This window comes from Oryzias latipes, chromosome 23, assembly GCF_053564925.1.
Source record: "Oryzias latipes strain Hd-rR chromosome 23, Olatipes_Hd-rR_3.1".
Classification (NCBI taxonomy): Eukaryota; Metazoa; Chordata; class Actinopteri; order Beloniformes; family Adrianichthyidae; genus Oryzias; species Oryzias latipes.
Window position 1 is genome coordinate 16059423 of NC_136259.1, and position 17800 is coordinate 16077222.

At 39.8% G+C, this 17800-nt stretch overlaps 1 protein-coding gene across 6 annotated transcripts; it reads left to right on the plus strand.

Moving 5' to 3' along the window:
* Nucleotides 1–139: 139 nt before the first annotated feature.
* Nucleotides 140–17746, plus strand: waslb (WASP like actin nucleation promoting factor b). 6 transcript variants are annotated; one of them, XM_023952589.2, is made up of 12 exons: nucleotides 140–581; nucleotides 7483–7617; nucleotides 7779–7865; nucleotides 8261–8357; nucleotides 9779–9802; nucleotides 12468–12654; nucleotides 13425–13467; nucleotides 14283–14436; nucleotides 14583–14600; nucleotides 15213–15754; nucleotides 15837–15942; nucleotides 16619–17746. In XM_023952589.2, exons 1-12 carry the CDS (start codon nucleotides 477–479, stop codon nucleotides 16678–16680), a joined length of 1560 nt encoding a protein of 519 aa, XP_023808357.1. In that variant the 5' UTR covers nucleotides 140–476; the 3' UTR covers nucleotides 16681–17746. The 6 variants fall into 6 exon arrangements, with proteins under 6 accessions (XP_023808357.1, XP_023808358.1, XP_023808359.1 ...); XM_023952590.2 differs by lacking the exon at nucleotides 14583–14600; XM_023952591.2 differs by lacking the exon at nucleotides 9779–9802 and having other exon boundaries at nucleotides 143–581.
* The last annotated feature ends 54 nt before the right edge of the window (nucleotides 17747–17800 follow it).

Here is a 17800-nt window from a genome sequence, read left to right on the forward strand (position 1 = left end):
ATAAATGGAATTCCCATTGAAATAAATGTATACGCTATAGATCTTTAAATAATTGTTTTAAGTATTATTTTTATGTTTAAAATATTTTTCAAGGTCTATTTGGGACGCGTTAGGTGAACGTTCCCCCCTTTTCAAGAACAATGGAGTCGTCCTAACTGCCATGTTGGATGGAGCTGGTTTAGGGCTCTCTGACGGCTTGACTGCCCAAGAAAGTTTCTGCAGTGTTCCGCCTTCTCTCGGTTGTTCCCAATTTGATCTTATTTGGAGGAGCTACGGGACTTTGCTTTACATTCCTAACCAGCAACCATCTTTGGCAACGTCGCTTTGCGGAAACGCAGGACCAATCCCAACCGGTGCGAGGGGTCCGGAGGACGAAGGCCACCCATGACCGAGAGGAATTGTTTATGTGTCTTTTGGGGTCTCGTATTTAACGAGTAAACTCAGTGCATACTTAGTTAATCAATTGATCTCTCACGATGAGTGGACTTTCACAGCCACGGCGGCCCATTAATGCGGGTTCAATTCTCCTGACCAGTCAGGAAAACGACTGCCTTTTCAACTACCTTGGTAGAAAATGCACCGTAAGTATTGTTTTATATTTCATCAATAAAATTGATTTCTGAACGATAGCTTGCTAACAAAAACTAGCTAACATTGCTAACTTGCAAAACGTTTCCTGTCCCGGGAACAGGGGATAGTGTTCAACCGGGATGTGTTTGTGGCCTGCGGTTCAATCTCCTACATGTTTATGCGCACACAGTTGAGGCATTTGAGATTTACAGGCTAGTTTGTTTTGACAGCCAGCGCGTCCGCGAGTGCGTTTAAACCTTTTTATTGATTAGAGAGGACACATGGGAAACGTAGTTTCATTCCTGGCGTGATAAATGCTTGGTCACATTTAAGTCTAGAGCTCGACCCACCTAACTAAGTCATCCAGAATTTATGCTAACAGTAGCCTAGCATTGATTGAGTCGTGTTTGACTTATCGGGGTGTTAAAGCAGTTAAAAATCCATCTGCGACATTTCCCCCCGTTTTTCCTCTCCTTTTTTTCCGTTGACATTAATATATAACGTGACTCAGCCTTCATGTTTTCGGGAAGTGTGCCACCAAAAAGAATGTGCCAACCCAGACACATGGCTTAGAACCCAGCTGACTAGCTTAAGCTTTAAAATACATTAAAAAAGCAAAGCAAAACGGGCCAGTCACCAAATGTGATGAGCTAAGCGGAAGGAGTCGTCCCCTTCTTCAGGTGTGACTGCGGCGGAGGTCTGTAGTTCCATTCCCATGGCGTCAGAAAGTGACAGAATCTGCTTTATTGCGTAAGACATTTAGCCTTCAGCAGATTTTTTATCTTTTGATTTTTTTGGTGGAAGTCCCACCTTCTCTCATAATCCTCTGAAGTACACCATTTGCGGCTTTTAATTTTTAATTTTTGGCTTTTGATGGATGTAATGACTTTTTTCTTTTTCTTTAAAACACTAATCTTAATCAACCCATCCCTCCTTTTTTTTCCCTTCTTTTTCCATGCCACCATTCTCATGCTGGCACTTTACATTAACAATTTTTGCAAATCCCAGAGAAGACAGATTTTTAACTACAATATTTTTATTTGTAATGTGCATTTACTTAAAAGTCTCACTTCGATCATCTTTTGATCTATTTTTAAAGTGCTCCCAGCGGATTTTTACGTATGATTATGCTGTTTTTAGCCTAAATTTAAAAAAGTTTTGCGGAACAGCAGTAGTTAATTTACCTCTGAGTTGTGGGCGAGACTGTTGAAGCAGAGTAAGTCCACCCTCCCTTCCCGTCATCCATTTGTTTACACACTTTCCTGCAAGCAAAAACCCCCAACCTAACATTGGCGGTGAAACAAAAATGGCAAGTAATATAGGAGCTATCCAGTCGCACAGTTTGGAGCCAGATGCCAGCTCAGACGTGGAAAACAAAGACATATCTGGATCTAATTGTCTGCAAGTGGATGCATCAGAATGGAGCAGAGCGGGGAGCTTGTGGTCTACATCAAATCTACAGGCTTTTTTTAAACCGCATTTTTGCATCCTCTCCGCATTCACAACAATTTGAATAGATGTTCAGTAATGCAATTTTAAACTTAACTTTCCTAACACATGTGTCCTCCAACGTATGAGAGAGGCTACAAGAACATGCTAAAAACACCAAAAACATCATCTGAGTGGGTCCTTAAAAATAAACCAGGGTTGGTTAAACAGAATAATTTTTGCCTGTAAAACAACACCACAATCCTAGATTTTTTTATTGAAAGGGCATAGTTATTAAGGGCACATGTTGTTTTTCATACATATTTGAATATTGAAAATGCACAGTAGTTTTCTCTTCTGGGCTTGTCATTGGGTTGTGCATTGCGGTCAATGTCTTGCTGCAATAAACCCCTCTGCAGATCTGCTCTAAGGTCAGGTGCTGAATGATGCTGGCAGCAGTGCTGGAAGTTGTTAGGAATATTAAAAGTACCTGCCAACAAGACTCTTTGCGGCTTGGGGGGTGGGGGGGCACTTTAGCATACAATAACTGCTGAGCAGTTTTGTCAAACCTGACAAATGTCACCCAAGCTTTATCTGCCAGAAAGTATGCTACACCCTCGCTTGTTATTGATTTCCTTTTTAGATTAGTCTTGTTTTTAGAAACCGGTTTCATATTGATAAGAGCAAGTCTAGTTGCTGCGTCTGTCTTTGTTTCTTTTATGATGATGCAGGGTCATTTCTTAAAGTCTTAACTTTGTGGTTTTATTGCTGCTTCGCAGGGATTTTAGTGTATTGAGTTACTTCCACATAGTCGTATAACCCAGCAAATCCGCCATAATTGAAACCTCTGAGGTGCTCGTACGAACAGAAGTTTGCTTTGGGAAGGCCGCATTTCCTGTTTTCAGGATTCACACGGTCAAACCTGTACGAGAGCCGCCCGGCTTCCACCTTTATCTGAGCAAACGCAGCTCTGAGGCGTGTCCTGCAGATCTGCAACCTGTTTAAAAACCTCATGACTGTATTCTTCTGGCATCCTGTCAGTGGGATTTTACGTCATGTGACACAGACGTGTACGCAGGAGCATTCCCCACCTTTGTGCCTTGTGTACACAGGGTCTCATGGACAGGAGACAGAAAAATATACCATGATAAAGGAAGACGGAATGCATCTAAGTAGCCAACACTCGCCAGTGTTTTTGCTTTTTGTTTTAGAATCTTGATAGGAAATACCCAAAAAAATGCACTAAATGGAAATGCTGGATTATGAATCATTATTGAATTTCGGCTGGTGAAACGATAGTGTCATTGACACGAGGCAGCCGCAGATGCCACAGACAGGTTTCCTTCATTGGTATTCCTTGTGCTCCCTTGAGCGTCAGCAGCTCTGTCTTGCTTGGTGAAAGATGGAATGTGTCCAGTTCACACATCGAGTCTTCATCCGTGTGTGTGCGCGTACGTGCACACACACTGCCTGATCAGCAGTCATGTCCTACAGGAAGGAAGTCCTGTGGTCGACCTCCTCTGGTGATTTGTGCTGGACGAAATGGACGTGACTCTCCTTTTCCTTCACTTCTCTCCTCTTCCAGAGAGTTTCTCCTTTTTAATCTTCATTTTCAGTTGTTCCGATTATTTGCTGAATCTTTTTCTTCCAGTTGGATCTCTCCTTTAGACGTTCTTTTGCATTTTCTTTTTCTGTTTTTATTGGACCTGTTGGCTTGTTTTAATCCCTTCTTTCATTAGACTTTACATCTAAAGACCCACTATGATGAAAATTGTGTTTTTGGTGTTTTAACATTTTTTTGTGGCAGTTTTCTGATGTATTAGAACATTGTGAAAATTAAGCTTAAAATTAAAAAAAGGGTTATGCGTGATGTACACTTGGCGGGCCTTAAGCTCGCTTTGCTAAAGCATCCACTAGCAGACAAATGGATGCATGTACGTCTTTGTTTTCCTCGTCTGAACTAGCCACTGGCTCCAGACTGTGGGTCTGGATAGCTTCGATACTGCTCGCCAATTTTCTTGCACCGGTTGGGGATGTGAGGGGCTGTAAGACGGCGGGAAAGCACGCAAACGGAGAGCTCTGTTATGGGTGGCGGGAAGGGGGGGCGGTGTTGCTCTTCACCACAACTCTGAGGCGAATTTCTAATGAACTCCTGCCGCTCTGCAGAAACTATGTCCTAGAAAATGAAAAGTTTTTTTGTTTTTTGACTAAAACTGCATCATCATACGTTATAGAATAGAGGGAACACTTTTACAATAGATCTTAAGATGATTGAAGTGGGATTTTAAAGCCTTTAAAATCTAATTATTAGTGAAGTGTCCAGGTTAAAAAGATGCACTTTTTTTTCCAATCTGTTAAATCATCTCCATTCAAGTGAATCACTACCCATTTATGGTCTGGATCTGTTGTTAAGATCCCATCTTTGACCAATTCAGATGTTTAAACTCTTGGATGGCCTGAGCAACTGTAAACTATATAAACCTATATATTATTTTACTTTTATGTTTTGTTTTTGTGGGTTACATGGGAAAGTAAGAATTTTCATAAACAGTTTTAAACGTAAAATAATTAATATTATTGAACACAAACAATTGCAGAATATCGGCAGCGATTCTCTCAAAAAAGACTATCGTTTTAAGTTAAATTTGAAAAAGGGGTTTGGACTCAAATAGTCAAACTCCATCCAAAACATTGCATACAGTTGTTTATTAATATGCCTTCATTTATGATTATTTTAATCGGTTCCAAATAGACAGAAACTAAGTAAAAACTGAATGTATGATGCTTAATATGATGGGACAGAGAGGTTAAACTTGGTGATGCTGTGGTTTAGTTCCTCTTGTAGATCAAACAATATTTTTTTGAACAAATGTCATTGAGAAACCACAGGATTTTGTGCTTTTTATTTCAGCTAGGTAGTCCGTGTCATCCTGTTTTTGCTTTACACGTTTCTCAAGTTTAGAATTTTCAGGCAGGTCGGCAAACTAGTTTTTCTCTTCAAAGGTTGATCTCAACAGAAATGTGGTGAGGCTTTGAATTTTACTCCAGCTGATCTCCTTTTGTTTGTTTTTTCTCGTGTACTGCAAGTTTAGTGTCTTTTGGAAAGATGGATTCAAAATTATGATCATAAAGTTTTAATGAAATGGTTTTCTTTTTTTTTTTAACAAACTATTAAAAGTAGAGGGATAATTTTGTTAAATTCAGATTTTATTTAACTCCTGAACTAAAATATTAGGGTGTTCCTCCCTGTTCATCCCGACTGCTTTGTTTACGTGCCTTTTGATTCATCAGATTAAAGCATAAAAAGCCATAACTCTGGAAGATTTCAAATAAAAATCAGAATATGCCACCGTAAGTTTCACATAAAACCATTGGAGTTTCACATAAGTGCACATATTACCTAACCTACTGACTAAAAAAAAGATATGTTGGTGTGAACAGTGTTTGCACCGGGTCAGTGAACGCAACATCAGGCGTCTTGCAGGTAGAAACTCCAAGCTGAGAGTCACAACAATTACATTTGAGAAATACTCTTAGTTTTTGACAGAAACCACAGTTTCCCATCCTATCTGGAGAAATCAGAGCTTCATGAGCAGATCAGAGTTCAAGCTTGAAAGCCGTCATGCTAAGATGCAGCAAAAAGCAGGATTTATTATGTGATTTTATAAGCATGAAATCAGAATCTGTTTGACCAAACTGTAAAAATGTTACCTTGATGAAATAAAATGTCAAAATCAACAGAACTGCTTCAGGTGTGACACATAGTTCAGAACATGTTGTCATTGGGATATTAGTGCAAATGTCTGCTTTTTCACTATAAATGCTTAAATCAAAGCTCTCTTGATTAGAAGGAAGTCCAGAAAAAGCTTTTGACCCGTGCAGCATATTTTCTACGTCACAAATACCATAATTTTCCAACTGCATTTTTTCCTCCCGCTTCACAGCAATTTAAATAAAGAATTTAAAGAGCTCAATTTTCTTCAAATATGTCCTCCATCATCAGAAAAACGGCAAAAGAACATGTGAAAAAACACAGTTTTCACCAGAGTGGGTCATTAATCCTCACAGTACTGCAGCAGATTGTTTTTCTTCCTGTTTTTGCTCACCTCAACATCCAATTTACACTAAACTACAAAGGGTCCCTGCTGTGCACGGCTACCATGAATCCTGTTGAGCTAGGCTGTAATTCCTGGAACTGGGTTCGGTTGAAAGGGCCCACAAGGCTTTTCCCTTGATGCCCCGGCTTTCATGTGTTACTCTGCAGCGGTGATGCTGGACTTCCCGGTGGGAAGGAACTCCTGCAGCAGCGTGGTAAAACTGCAGGAGTCTAATCTGGCCTTATGATCTTGTCTCGGTGTGCCATAGCTGATCCGTGTATGTGGAAGTGTTGCTACTCAGGCTTTTTGTAAATGACACGTGTTTGCTAGTGGTCATGTGATTTAATAGTGCAGTTAAGATTTATAAATAAATGTATAGTTTTCAATCTTTATGTTTTCGTGTATGTACTGTAAACTGCTTTTAGGAGGCCTTTTAGTTTCTTGGTGGTCCCCTTTCCCACATTAACAACTTTTTTTTTTGCTACAAAGTTTACATTTAATTGTCATTTCTCATCACAAATCAAATGTTTATGAATTAAATTGTAATATTTTAGCAATGATTCTCAGCAGAGTGGAGAAACATTGGTTGCAGAAATGCTACTTTGACTCAGTCAAAAATAAAGATGCAAAGCACAAATGCACATTTTTTACAATTTAAACATGTATATTAGCATAAAATCACACAGACTTTTCTTTTCTATTTTTGCTCCTATTTGGACAACTTTTCATTTTTGAACAAACATTTCTATAATAATTTACACACATGTAAAGGTGACCCTGAATACTGAAAGACATTTTTCCCAAGGTTTTATTTGAACATCAAATTCACCAATTTTTCTTTTACATATAATCTATTACACCCTAATCTATATTACATCAATAAGGTTTAATGGGATACAAACTAAGATCAATGAGAGCAGATGAAATACTAAACAAATACAAATTTCCTAAGGAAAGGCTAGAAAGCTGAAGATGCCCCTTACAGTCAGTCCAATTGATGAAGTCGGACTCTTTTGCTCACTGGTAATCCTTTAAGTCCAAAATCCTAAATTTTTTTTAATCTTTTAAGTCTTGTTATATAAAATGATTGGTAGGCTGGGTCTGAGACATTGATGGTATTTATAGGAAAATGTTGTATCTATTTAATGAAGATGTTTAGCAATAATTCTTGTTTAAATGTCCTTTATCGCTGCATTGCAGTTACAGATATTTACCACAAGAGGGTGCTATAGGGTCTGGAAAACAAGAATTAGCTTTTAGAGTGATTTTTTTTTTCCATATAGTTTCTTTTAGTTTATTTTCTGCAAAGGTTGTGAATAAAAAACAAAGTGTCTCCATAAATGTTGAAATTTTAACTGCTGGTTTTTCTGTTTCTTGTCCTCTGCAGACACTGTCTTCAGCTGTGGTCCAGGTGTACACAGGTGATAGGAATGGCAGCTGGAACAAGAGATGCTGCGGGGTGGCCTGTCTGGTCAAAGACAACCCCCAACGTTCATACTTCATCAGAGTCTTTGACATCAAGGTAGCTTCAAGTCAATCTTCACTTTTACTTAAAGACTAGTAAAAGCACATTTTATAGTCAAACAATCCAAATATTTAGCATTAAAAGCTTCAGCAACTGTTAGATCCAGTTAGATTTGTTGGTTAATAAATGTGGTTGTCTCGTTTGTTTCTTGATGACAGGATGGCAGAATGATGTACGAACAGGAATTATACCAAGACTTCAAGATGCAGATGCCCAGGACTTATTTTGCAACATTTGCTGGAGATGTGAGTTCTCCGTTCGGAAAGAAAAATCCAGTTTTCTAAATGCACATTTCTGTGGACAAATACTTCCCTTCTTTTCGTAAAACCGCAGTTAGAGAAATCAAACTCTTTTGTGGGTTGTAGACATTAAATATAGTTGTTTCATATCCTTCAACTGTCCTAAAATAAAATAAGATTAATCTAGTATTTAGAACATTTTTGTTACCAAATTTTAATATCTTTTTTTTAATTTACTAATGGAATTTTCAAGAACATAAATGTTATTTCCATGAAATAATAGTTCAGAACTACTGCAAAAATGTCCAAAGTATGTGTGTGACACAGAAGAATAGCAGACAGGACTGATCGGAACTAGTGAACAGTTCTGTATACATTTTCCCGCATGTGCTTTCTGACAGACGTGTCAAGTGGGCTTAAACTTTGCCAACGAGGAGGAAGCAAAGCGTTTCAGAGGCAGCGTGTCAGAACTGATGGGAAGAAGACAGAGGAGAACTGGTACCTTCCCTTTTTCCTCAGCTTTGATCTCATAAAAAAAAAAGACAAGATTTACAACTTTTGTGTGTGGAAAAAAACTTCTTTTTGACATCTGGCGTGTAAAGCACTAAATTGGAAATGGATTTTAATAATAAAAAGTAATGGATGCAAATACTTAAACAAGTTGACTGTAAATGTAGCAGCTGATGTTCTATCGGATAGATCCGGCTGGATTAGCACTGTACTGCTTATCCAATCCACCTTTTTTATTTAGTTAAACTTGCTTCAAAGACATTTGGAGCACAAAAAAATGAAAATGTAAACTTGTCTTTTTTTTTTTTTTAACTGTATTGACACAGAACTGAGCAAAAAAAAAAACACTGATAAAAGGTGTAACCCTATAATTTATTAAAACCTTATTCCAACTATGAAGCAGAAATCCAGCGGGGCTAAAACATATTTTTCAGACACCGATTCTACTAGTTGTGATCTCTGATGAACATTACAGACTTCTCTCATCTTTTTAAATTGGTGAACTTCCATAAGCTATGACTGATGAATAGCAGTGGCTGTAATTTATCATTTTCCTTCATGTTTTTCTTTGCTCAGGTCCGTGTTCTGCTGCCGTTCGGTTCTTGTTCTAATCTCTTGCGGTCTCTTTCCTGCTCAAACTCTCCAACCTGTCACTGCTTAAGCTGTTACTCCGATGTTTGGGCTACACACTGAGGCACAAGTTGTGCTTCTAGCTTTTTGTTTCACAAAAACTAATCACAAATCCAATAAACTGGTGCTGCAAGAAAAAAAATAGATTTGTCAAAGTCACAAATTATTATTATTATTAGTGTTCCACACACAGCTTTAGGAAAAGCTGATAATAAACGAAAAAGACATTGATCCTGTTTTGTTATATTTTCATTTCTTTCGGCACCATCATTTGTTTGGAGCTCAGAATATCAGTTTTGATTTCCTCATAGGAACAAACGTTCACTGTTATAGTGTCATGGTTTTTATACAGCCGTCTTTCTTTTACTTTCTTTCTTTGACATTTCTTTCAGATGGATCGTTCTCTGCCGCCGTTTCTCCTCCAAACCCTTTTGTATTTAACACTTATAACCTCGTTTCTGTTTACCTTCCAAATACTAGACAAACAAGCAATTAGGACCTTAAGTAATTCATGTTTGTGTCCAGCTCTGAGACTCTGTGCTTTCATCAACCCCACTTTTCATATTTTATTCAGTAAGGGCAATCAATTCAAGTTTCCTCCTAAATCCACTAACTGACCTTTTATTCTGAAAACCTCCGATCTTTGCTGCTCCTGCACAATCCCGCCGACTCCTGCGCCAAAACCTCAAATGATCCTCCTTCTCTCCTAATGCTAACACCGATTAACACAACCTGCTGCTCAGCCACGGATTGTAATGATATAATTTGTGTTTTCACAGAGAAGAGACGTGGCCCTGCAGATGGTATGTTTGTTGAGTTTTTGTATGTTTCCTTTTGAAAAGCCAGCTAACTGTGACATGGGATTGTATTTATTTGTCACAAATGTCACATTTTTTGTGATTTTTTTTTTTCACAAGTTGATTCTTCCTGTTTTCACCGTGAAAACCTTTAAATTTTTTAAACCAAAGACATGAAATTCATTACTTTGTCGATTTTAGACTTTTCTTTTACCCATTAGGATAAAAGGTGATTCCTCACTTTTTGCTGTGAGCATTTCTGAAACAAATGTCCATAAAGTCCAGAAGTAAAAATAGAGGTAAAACAAATAAAACCACACCTGGTTTATACCATGACATCTTTTAATCCCCTTTAAATTTGGTCATGTGACTCCTCAAAAAACCTTTGTTGAAGTGTGTTCACCTGCTGATCAAAGACAGGAGACTCCAAAAAAAACGTAAGGATTTTCTATAGTCTCCACTAGATATCAGTTTATGTGAACTAGGTGATGTTCTTTTTGGGTAATCTTCCATCTCCTGATGTCTGTCACTACCTCTTTAGCCTTGTAGATGTAAATGATCACACTGCTGTCTTTATTCTGCTTGGTCAGGTGAGCCAGAAACACCCTGACCCTCTGAGGTCCAACTATCTCGCACAATGCTGTGGAATAGCATGGGGCTCAAAACACTGCTCTGTGGTACCCCGCAGCTCTGAGGTTCTTAAGATCGAGTCTTGTGTCTAGTCTGTGGTTCTTGAGTTCGAGTCGTGTGTCTAGTCTTAAGTACTTCAGGTCAAGCCTGAAGCTGTCAAGTGTCATGTCAAGTCCTGAGTACTTGAGGACAAGTCGCATGTCAAGTCCTAAGTTCATAAGGTCGAGTCTTGTCAAATCCAAACTTCTTGAGGTTAAACCTCACCAAGTCAGTAGACCTTGAGTCTTGTGTCAATTCTGAAGTCCTTGAGGTCAAGTCTTTAGTATTGAAGCCAAGTCACAGGTTAAATCTGAAGTCCGCGTCTCTGCGACTCAACTGTGACACGAGTCAAAGTCCCTATGACTACCATGTTCTTTCCAAAGTGATGTCACTTTTTTTCTGAGTCAAACTGCAGTTTTAGGACTACAGTTGTCGCTTTCAAAGACACAACTGGAAATGAAAATGAAAAGTTGCTGAAGGTCATTCCTGTGATCTTCTGAAAAATGTTCCACTTCCTATCTTTGTGCGTCATCAAAGGGTTTCAGTTTGTGAAAGACAATGTCTCTGTGTTTCTCTTTATCTCTTAATCCTCTGTCATTTGTCGTGTCTTGCTCTGCCTTTTTCACCTGCTGCCCTTTCCTGTTCCTCCTGTCCTCAGTTGCCCTCTGCTCTGTATTTCATCCGTCCCAGGTCTCTGCCTTTCTCGCTCTTTGTTTCACCCCCACTGATTCACCATTTTTTCTTTAACCTCCTAGATTAGTGTGAGATTATGTCGGGGGGATGGATTTTAATGGTTACGTAAAGGCCAGCGCCAAATCCCGACGGATTTTCTGGGATTAGATGCGTTTGTGTGTGTTTTGTAGGAAAGAGCCAGAGGGGATTGTGGGTGGAGAAATGATCATTGCTCGCCAAGCGCAATATTTCAAGTCAAACCAGAAAGGAGGATTGATGGATGTCCTTTGTCCTCTCTTGATCAGTGTTGACTCTTTTGACGATGCTGAATGTCTGCATGTTTAGGGACGTTTGGATGATTTTTGAAAGTTTTTATTGGATCGTTTTGGCTTTTGAAAGAAGAAACTTTTATTAGAATTAGTTGGACTACGTTTTTCCCGATGAGCTTTTCTCTTAATCGATGGATAAAATCCAAATTGGATGCGTTTAGTTCCTTTTAAAATGCATTTATATCCAATTCTACCCACCTTCGCCATGCCGAGCCTTCAGCTACGATGATGTTCTGCACCACCTTTCTTTCCAACCCCTCTGAGGAACTCAATTGCGACGGTGGAGGAGCGGCAGCCGCTGCCGTAGGGGGTGGAGGTCTGGGCCCGTGCTGCCTGTCCTCGTTGCACTGCCTGGTTCTCCCCCAGGATGAACTTTACCCGCCCCTCTCAAACCCCGCCGCTCGCCTCTCCCTTTGCACAGAGGAGCGAGCTTGCAGCTTTGTGGGTAAAATGCTGTTAGACGTCAACCTGAGCCCCTGCAGGTCAGGAGGGGGCAGGTGTATTTGGGACAGGGTGAGAAGGCGACACAGCCGCTCAGCATCACCTAGCCAAAACTCCCACAGTCCATGTAGAGATGATTCAAGAGGTATGTGAGACAAAAATGAAAAATGGTTTTGTTTCACAAGTTGGTTCAAACAGTTCTTAGGAAACATGCAGGGAAAGAACACGACTAACTGTGAGCTAATGAGACCTTATTGATTATGTTTCTTTGTTGTTTTATGTTTTTTTTTTACTAACTCGTCACTGTCCATCCATTTCACTTGCATAAGAAGATCCACCCCTCTGCACTGTTGCGTAACTATAAAATAGTTGTTCTGCGTCCCGTTAAAACTGTACAAACCTTCATCTGCAGATGTAAACGAATTCAGAAGCAAACAAAATGAAATGGTTCCACAGGTGATTCCAGGTGTGCGACCAGGAATGGTCATCAAGTTCCACCTCTCATTGCTCCTTTGACATATCCGCGCCTTAACTTTCCATCTGTTCCGGTCATTCTGCAGGACCCGCGTTGCCCATGGCGACCGTAGACATCAAAAACCCAGAGATCGACAAGGAACACCGCAATTCCAACTTCAAACAGATCAACATCAACACGTCATTCCCCAGGAGGGAGAAAAAGAACAAGGGAGGAGGGGGGAAGAAGAAGAAGCTGACCAAAGCTGACATCGGCACACCCAGCAACTTCCAGTGAGATTTTTAGTTTTTATTTTTAGTTATGTTTGTTTAGTGCAGCCTGGAAAAACAACAACCTGACAAAGCTTATGTCCACCCGCATGAAACCTTAAATGGTTGCTGTGAAAAGATTATTTCTAATTTTAGCCCAAAAAAATCAATGCAAATGCATTTCTCTCTGTTATAATTGAAATCATCTCAGTGAATTATTTGTTGGTAGGTTTTTTTTGTCATTTACTAATCATTTTATTGATAATTCTCATCATTTCATTGTCTGTAAACGCCGGAAAAAGCTAAAGCTTTTTAAAGCATGATTTGGAATGGATTTGACCATAAATGTGGATTATTTTGTCCTCTGCCTTTAGGAGATATTCTAAGAATACATATTTTACATTTCAAGTTGAGAACTGTATTAACTAAGTGGAGTTTAAAAATAAATCTATGAAGTTTAAAAAAAAAATACAATTGGAATATACTATTATTGTTATCTCTGAGAAGGAGATGTAAACCCTACTATGGGGTGTTTTTAAAAGTTATTGCAAAGTTATCTTGTCATGTTTTACCATATAAACTGTAGCTCGCTCAGATTTGAGGCTAACATCCCATCCGATTAACTGAGATAAATTCGGTCATCTTCATGTTATACACCAGCAGTCCACTAGGGGTCAGCTATTTACTCACTTCCTTGTTATAGTATCTCACATCAGGTTTACAGGAAACAGTTTTTCTGAAGGGATATCTGCCTTTCTGGCTTCTGCTTCACATCTTTTTTTTCTCTTTTCCAGACATCTGGGTCATGTAGGATGGGATCCAAACACAGGCTTTGATGTAAGCAGCATTCATGTTGCATCTCTGCACCCTTTGAACGGTGACATCGTGTCTGAGAACCGAGCCCAAGTGTCTGACATTTGTGTGCCGCTTTTTTATTTGTCAATAAGAGGTCATTTAAAAATCCAATCTGAGCTTCAGAATTTTTAAGATGATCTTTGTGATGAAGTTCTTGAGATTTTTCAGGAGGAACGCCTCCTCGTGATTCATGGCCTCATTCCAAAGGCGGCATAATCTGTAATGATGGATTTAGGATCCTGCGGCTCAGAAAGCTTAGTCAGTCTACAGATGGAAAGAAAACATGAAATGCAGCAACTCGTGCTTGTTTGTGCTAAGACGGAAATTTCTTTAATTTACTTGTTTGACAGTTATTTTGTTTGTTTGTTTTTTACAGTGAAATCCGTTTTCAAGCACAAAATTTCAATTTTAGCTCCTCTTTTCAGCTCTTTACATTAAATATATATCTATGCAAAAACATCTATATTTTTCGAAATATAAAAACAAATATTTTGAGAATAAGAAAGAAATATGCACTTCTGTCAAAATTTGTCTTCAGGCCACTAGGTGGCAGCACTTACAGCTGTTATTGTCGGGTGCATCAGTTTGTTGTTTGGCAGCATTAAAATACAGATAAAAAAAGCCTTATTTAAGAAGTGAAATGCTTAGAATGACAGAAGAATAAGAATACTTTTTTGGGGGAAATGAACATGAAAATAATGAATTGACACTCTAAATTCACACAGAGTTTAACCTGAACATGTCCAGATTAAATTAAAATGTTTCTCATGTTTGGAACTTTTTTTCCTCTCTCCCAGCTGAACAACCTGGATCCTGAGCTGAAGAACTTGTTTGACATGTGTGGCATCTCTGAGACTGACCTGAAGGATAAGGAGACCTCCAAGCAGATTTACGACATTATCGAGAAGAGTGGAGGCGTGGAAGCCGTGAAAAACGAGCTACGTAGACAAGGTAAGAAAAGGAGAGGCCGTACTCGCTGGTACAGCGCTCCTTGGAATGAAAAAACGAGAACTGTTCAAACCTGCAGGAAACTATCCGTGTGTTTGACGGGTTTGTCATTTGAAGACGGTCTAACATGGTGGTGGTTTTATCCTCAGGTCCACCCCGGTTGAGTGGTAGGTTTCTGTGCATGACCTGCTCCATGCTTTAGACTCTGCATGCAGGACTGAACTGTAGAAAGCCTTTGATTGACAGCCCTCAGCGTGTTTTAACCTTTGCTGTTTTGCACATCTGAACTGAACGTTCTGCCGTTCTCAGATTCTCTGCAGGACGTTTTCTGGAACCCGTTTTGTGCCGTGTTGCGTCTTTAAACTCTGCTTTTGCCGTGTATCTTCACTTGCCTTTTATTTTGAAACCTTTTTAAAGCACCAAACTGATTTTCAAAGCATGTTTTTAGTTTGATTCTTGGTGCTCACAAGTTTTTACATTTTTTTTATTATGAAGTTTAGCAGCAAAACAAGCTTGTTGAGGTTTCTGAAGGTTTTAACTTATGAGCAATAGGAGGGAAGGCTCCCCCCTGTGGCTTGATCCTGTACTGCATGTCAAAATCAAACTTAAAGAAATTACCAAACAATTTGGTTTTTCTTTAGAATGTTGTTGGTCATTCTGAGCTATTGGTACCCCCTAAAAATGTATTTAATAAAGTTAAATCTAAAGTCATTTTTACCTAAATTCTAAATTTTTGCACAATAATGTTTCAATCGTTTTCTAATCATCTTTTTCTACAGCTCCTCCCCCCCCACCTCCCTCCAGAGGTGGGCCCCCCCCTCCGCCCCCCCACCACAACAGCTCAGGCCCTCCGCCTCCTCCCCCTCCTCCCTCCCGTGGTGGTCGAGGCGCCCCACCGCCCCCTCCCCCCTCCAGAGCTCCGGTTTCTGCGCCGCCTCCTCCCCCTCCCTCCAGAGGAGGGGGCATGCCCGCTCCCCCTCCGCCCCCGCCCAGCCGGGGCTTTCACCCGCCTCCCCCTCCGCCAGCTCACGCCTCCGTGCCTGCCGCCCCGCCGCCACCCCCTCCGCCTCCCCCTTCATTTTCAACACCAGCCAGCAGTGGTGGGCCTCCTCCACCTCCTCCCCCCCCACCTCCAGGTCCACCGCCTGTCGCCCCCCCAATGCCCTCTACGGAGGCTAACGGGGGAGAAAAGTCGGCGCTGCTGAGCCAGATCAGAGAAGGAGCCCAGCTGAAGAAGGTGGACCAGAAAGAGAGGCCGGTGTCCAGCACCGGCAGAGACGCACTTCTGGACCAAATCCGACAAGGGATCCAACTGAAAACCGTAAGTGTTCTGATCCGTCAGAACCCGGGTCCAAATGTCAGCACTACTCTATAACTGCTCTGTGTCCACATCGCTTCAACAGAGGGATGAGAACACGGACTCTGCACCGGCCCCCTCCACCCCTTCAGCGGGCATCGTCGGAGCTCTGATGGAAGTCATTCAGAGGAGGAAGGCCATTCATTCCTCAGGTGGGACAGCAGCTTTTCAGCTCCTCAAATGTCTAAAAAATCATATATTTTAGATCATTTCTGACCATTTAGGAAACATATGAAGCTGTAAGGGATGTGAGTTAAAGCACCACTCCAATAAAAATGGTGTTTATGGTGTTTTTAACTTGTTTTTGTGGCGTTTTTCGATGATAAAGGGCATTTATTAGGAATTTTAAGTTTAAATGAGCATTTCTCAGTGTATTTTTTTATTCCAATCCCTGCTCCGCTCCATTCTGATTCATTCACTTGTAGATGACTAGATTCCTTTTCCTCGTCTGAGCTGGCGTCTGGCTCTTTATGGCTGAATCGCCAATTCTTTTGCACACCGAGCTTGTGTTGCGTGTTCAAGAATGCGCAGAACGCAGGTTCTTAAACGCCCCGCACCAACAGTCCCACCCACAACTGTGAAGTGAATTTCTGTTAAACGTCTGCCACTCTGTAGAAACTGTTCTAGAAAATGATCCGCATTTCTTGATTGTGGATTAAAAATCCGGCAATAATAATCTCTAAACTGGGAACGCTTTTAAAATGGTGATGATCCAAGTGGAACTTTAACTAAAACGTGTTCCACTTACTGAACAAACATCGGCCTTCAGTCTTTTTGTTTCTCATTTTAAAGACAAAAGCTAACTTGTTATATTTATATTGTCCACAGATGAAGACGACGACGATGATGATGAGGAGGACTCTGAGGAAGAGGATGAATGGGACGACTAGCAATTTATTATTTTTTTCCCCCTCCAACCCTGAAATTATAGTGACACTAAAATCTGTTTTTGTCTGTTTTAAAGTGAAACGATTGATTTCAAGTTTCTAAACTTAAATGTCCTCACAGTTGCTGTACATTTTTGTTGCCTTTATGCTTTTTTTTATTATTATTATTCTGTGCAATACCTCATTAATCTGTAAATGGCATTTTCACTTCAGGTTGATTCTTCATCTGTCAACTGAACCCCTGACGTTTGATTACAACTCTTTGTTTCTGTCATTTCTTTGTTCTTTTTCTTTGTGTAACACACTATGTTGCTTCCTGTTCTTCACTTGGTTGATCAAACATTCTGTTATATCTGCTGCTTGGCATCCCCCATCAGCTCTACGTCACATATCCTCAAAACAATGTGCAATTTTTGACAAAAATCTCTTTTAAAATTAGAGCTGAATGTCTTTTTTTCTGTATATTTTGGTCAGTAACTGAGGAGGGCTTGCGAGATAGTTAGACCAGTTTTGACAAACCTTTGATCTATTGTATCATTAAGAGGGAAAAAAAAGTACTATTTTCATACCCTACTGCTCCGTAGTTTATTTTTTACACATTCAGAAACTCCTAGTTTAGTGTTCATATTTTCTTAAAATGAAGAAAACACTCAACTTTTTTTTAAATCTTTTTTTGTTTTGGAAAAGTAGCACATTAGGCTGTGGACTGTAAATTTGCTCCAGAGTTGTCTTGTTATATTTTTGCACCGATTGTTTGACAGGAAAATTTCTGTCTCGTGCATTATGGGATATATAAAAAAAATAAAAAAGAATAATGCTTAAAGATATGGAGAGAAACGCACATGAACCATGGACATCACACTACGAACAGCAAAGAAAGCAGCCCTGAAGATGTTTGGCTCGCTATAACCGTTTTTGTTCCGGTCATTGTCACACTACAGATTATGTTGAGTTTGTGCTCTTTTCTTTTCTTTTTTTTTTTTTTTTTTGAAGTATTAATAAATGCCTGTTTGTTGTAACCAGCTCATTTATCATGTAAAGCTTAAGGAATAAAGACATTTTAGTTTTACACACTTGATGCTTCTAATGGGTCCATAACATGATCCAAATCCAGTCACAGCGC

Excerpts from the sequence above, each read along its gene's own strand:
- waslb (XM_023952589.2), top strand. The coding sequence starts at position 477 with ATGAGTGGACTTTCACAGCCACGGCGGCCCATTAATGCGGGTTCAATT. Across the intron at positions 8,358-9,778 it reads AAGAAGACAGAGGAGAACTG|AGAAGAGACGTGGCCCTGCA; the intron begins GTACCTTCCCTT and ends GTGTTTTCACAG. Across the intron at positions 15,943-16,618 it reads GAAGGCCATTCATTCCTCAG|ATGAAGACGACGACGATGAT; the intron begins GTGGGACAGCAG and ends TATTGTCCACAG.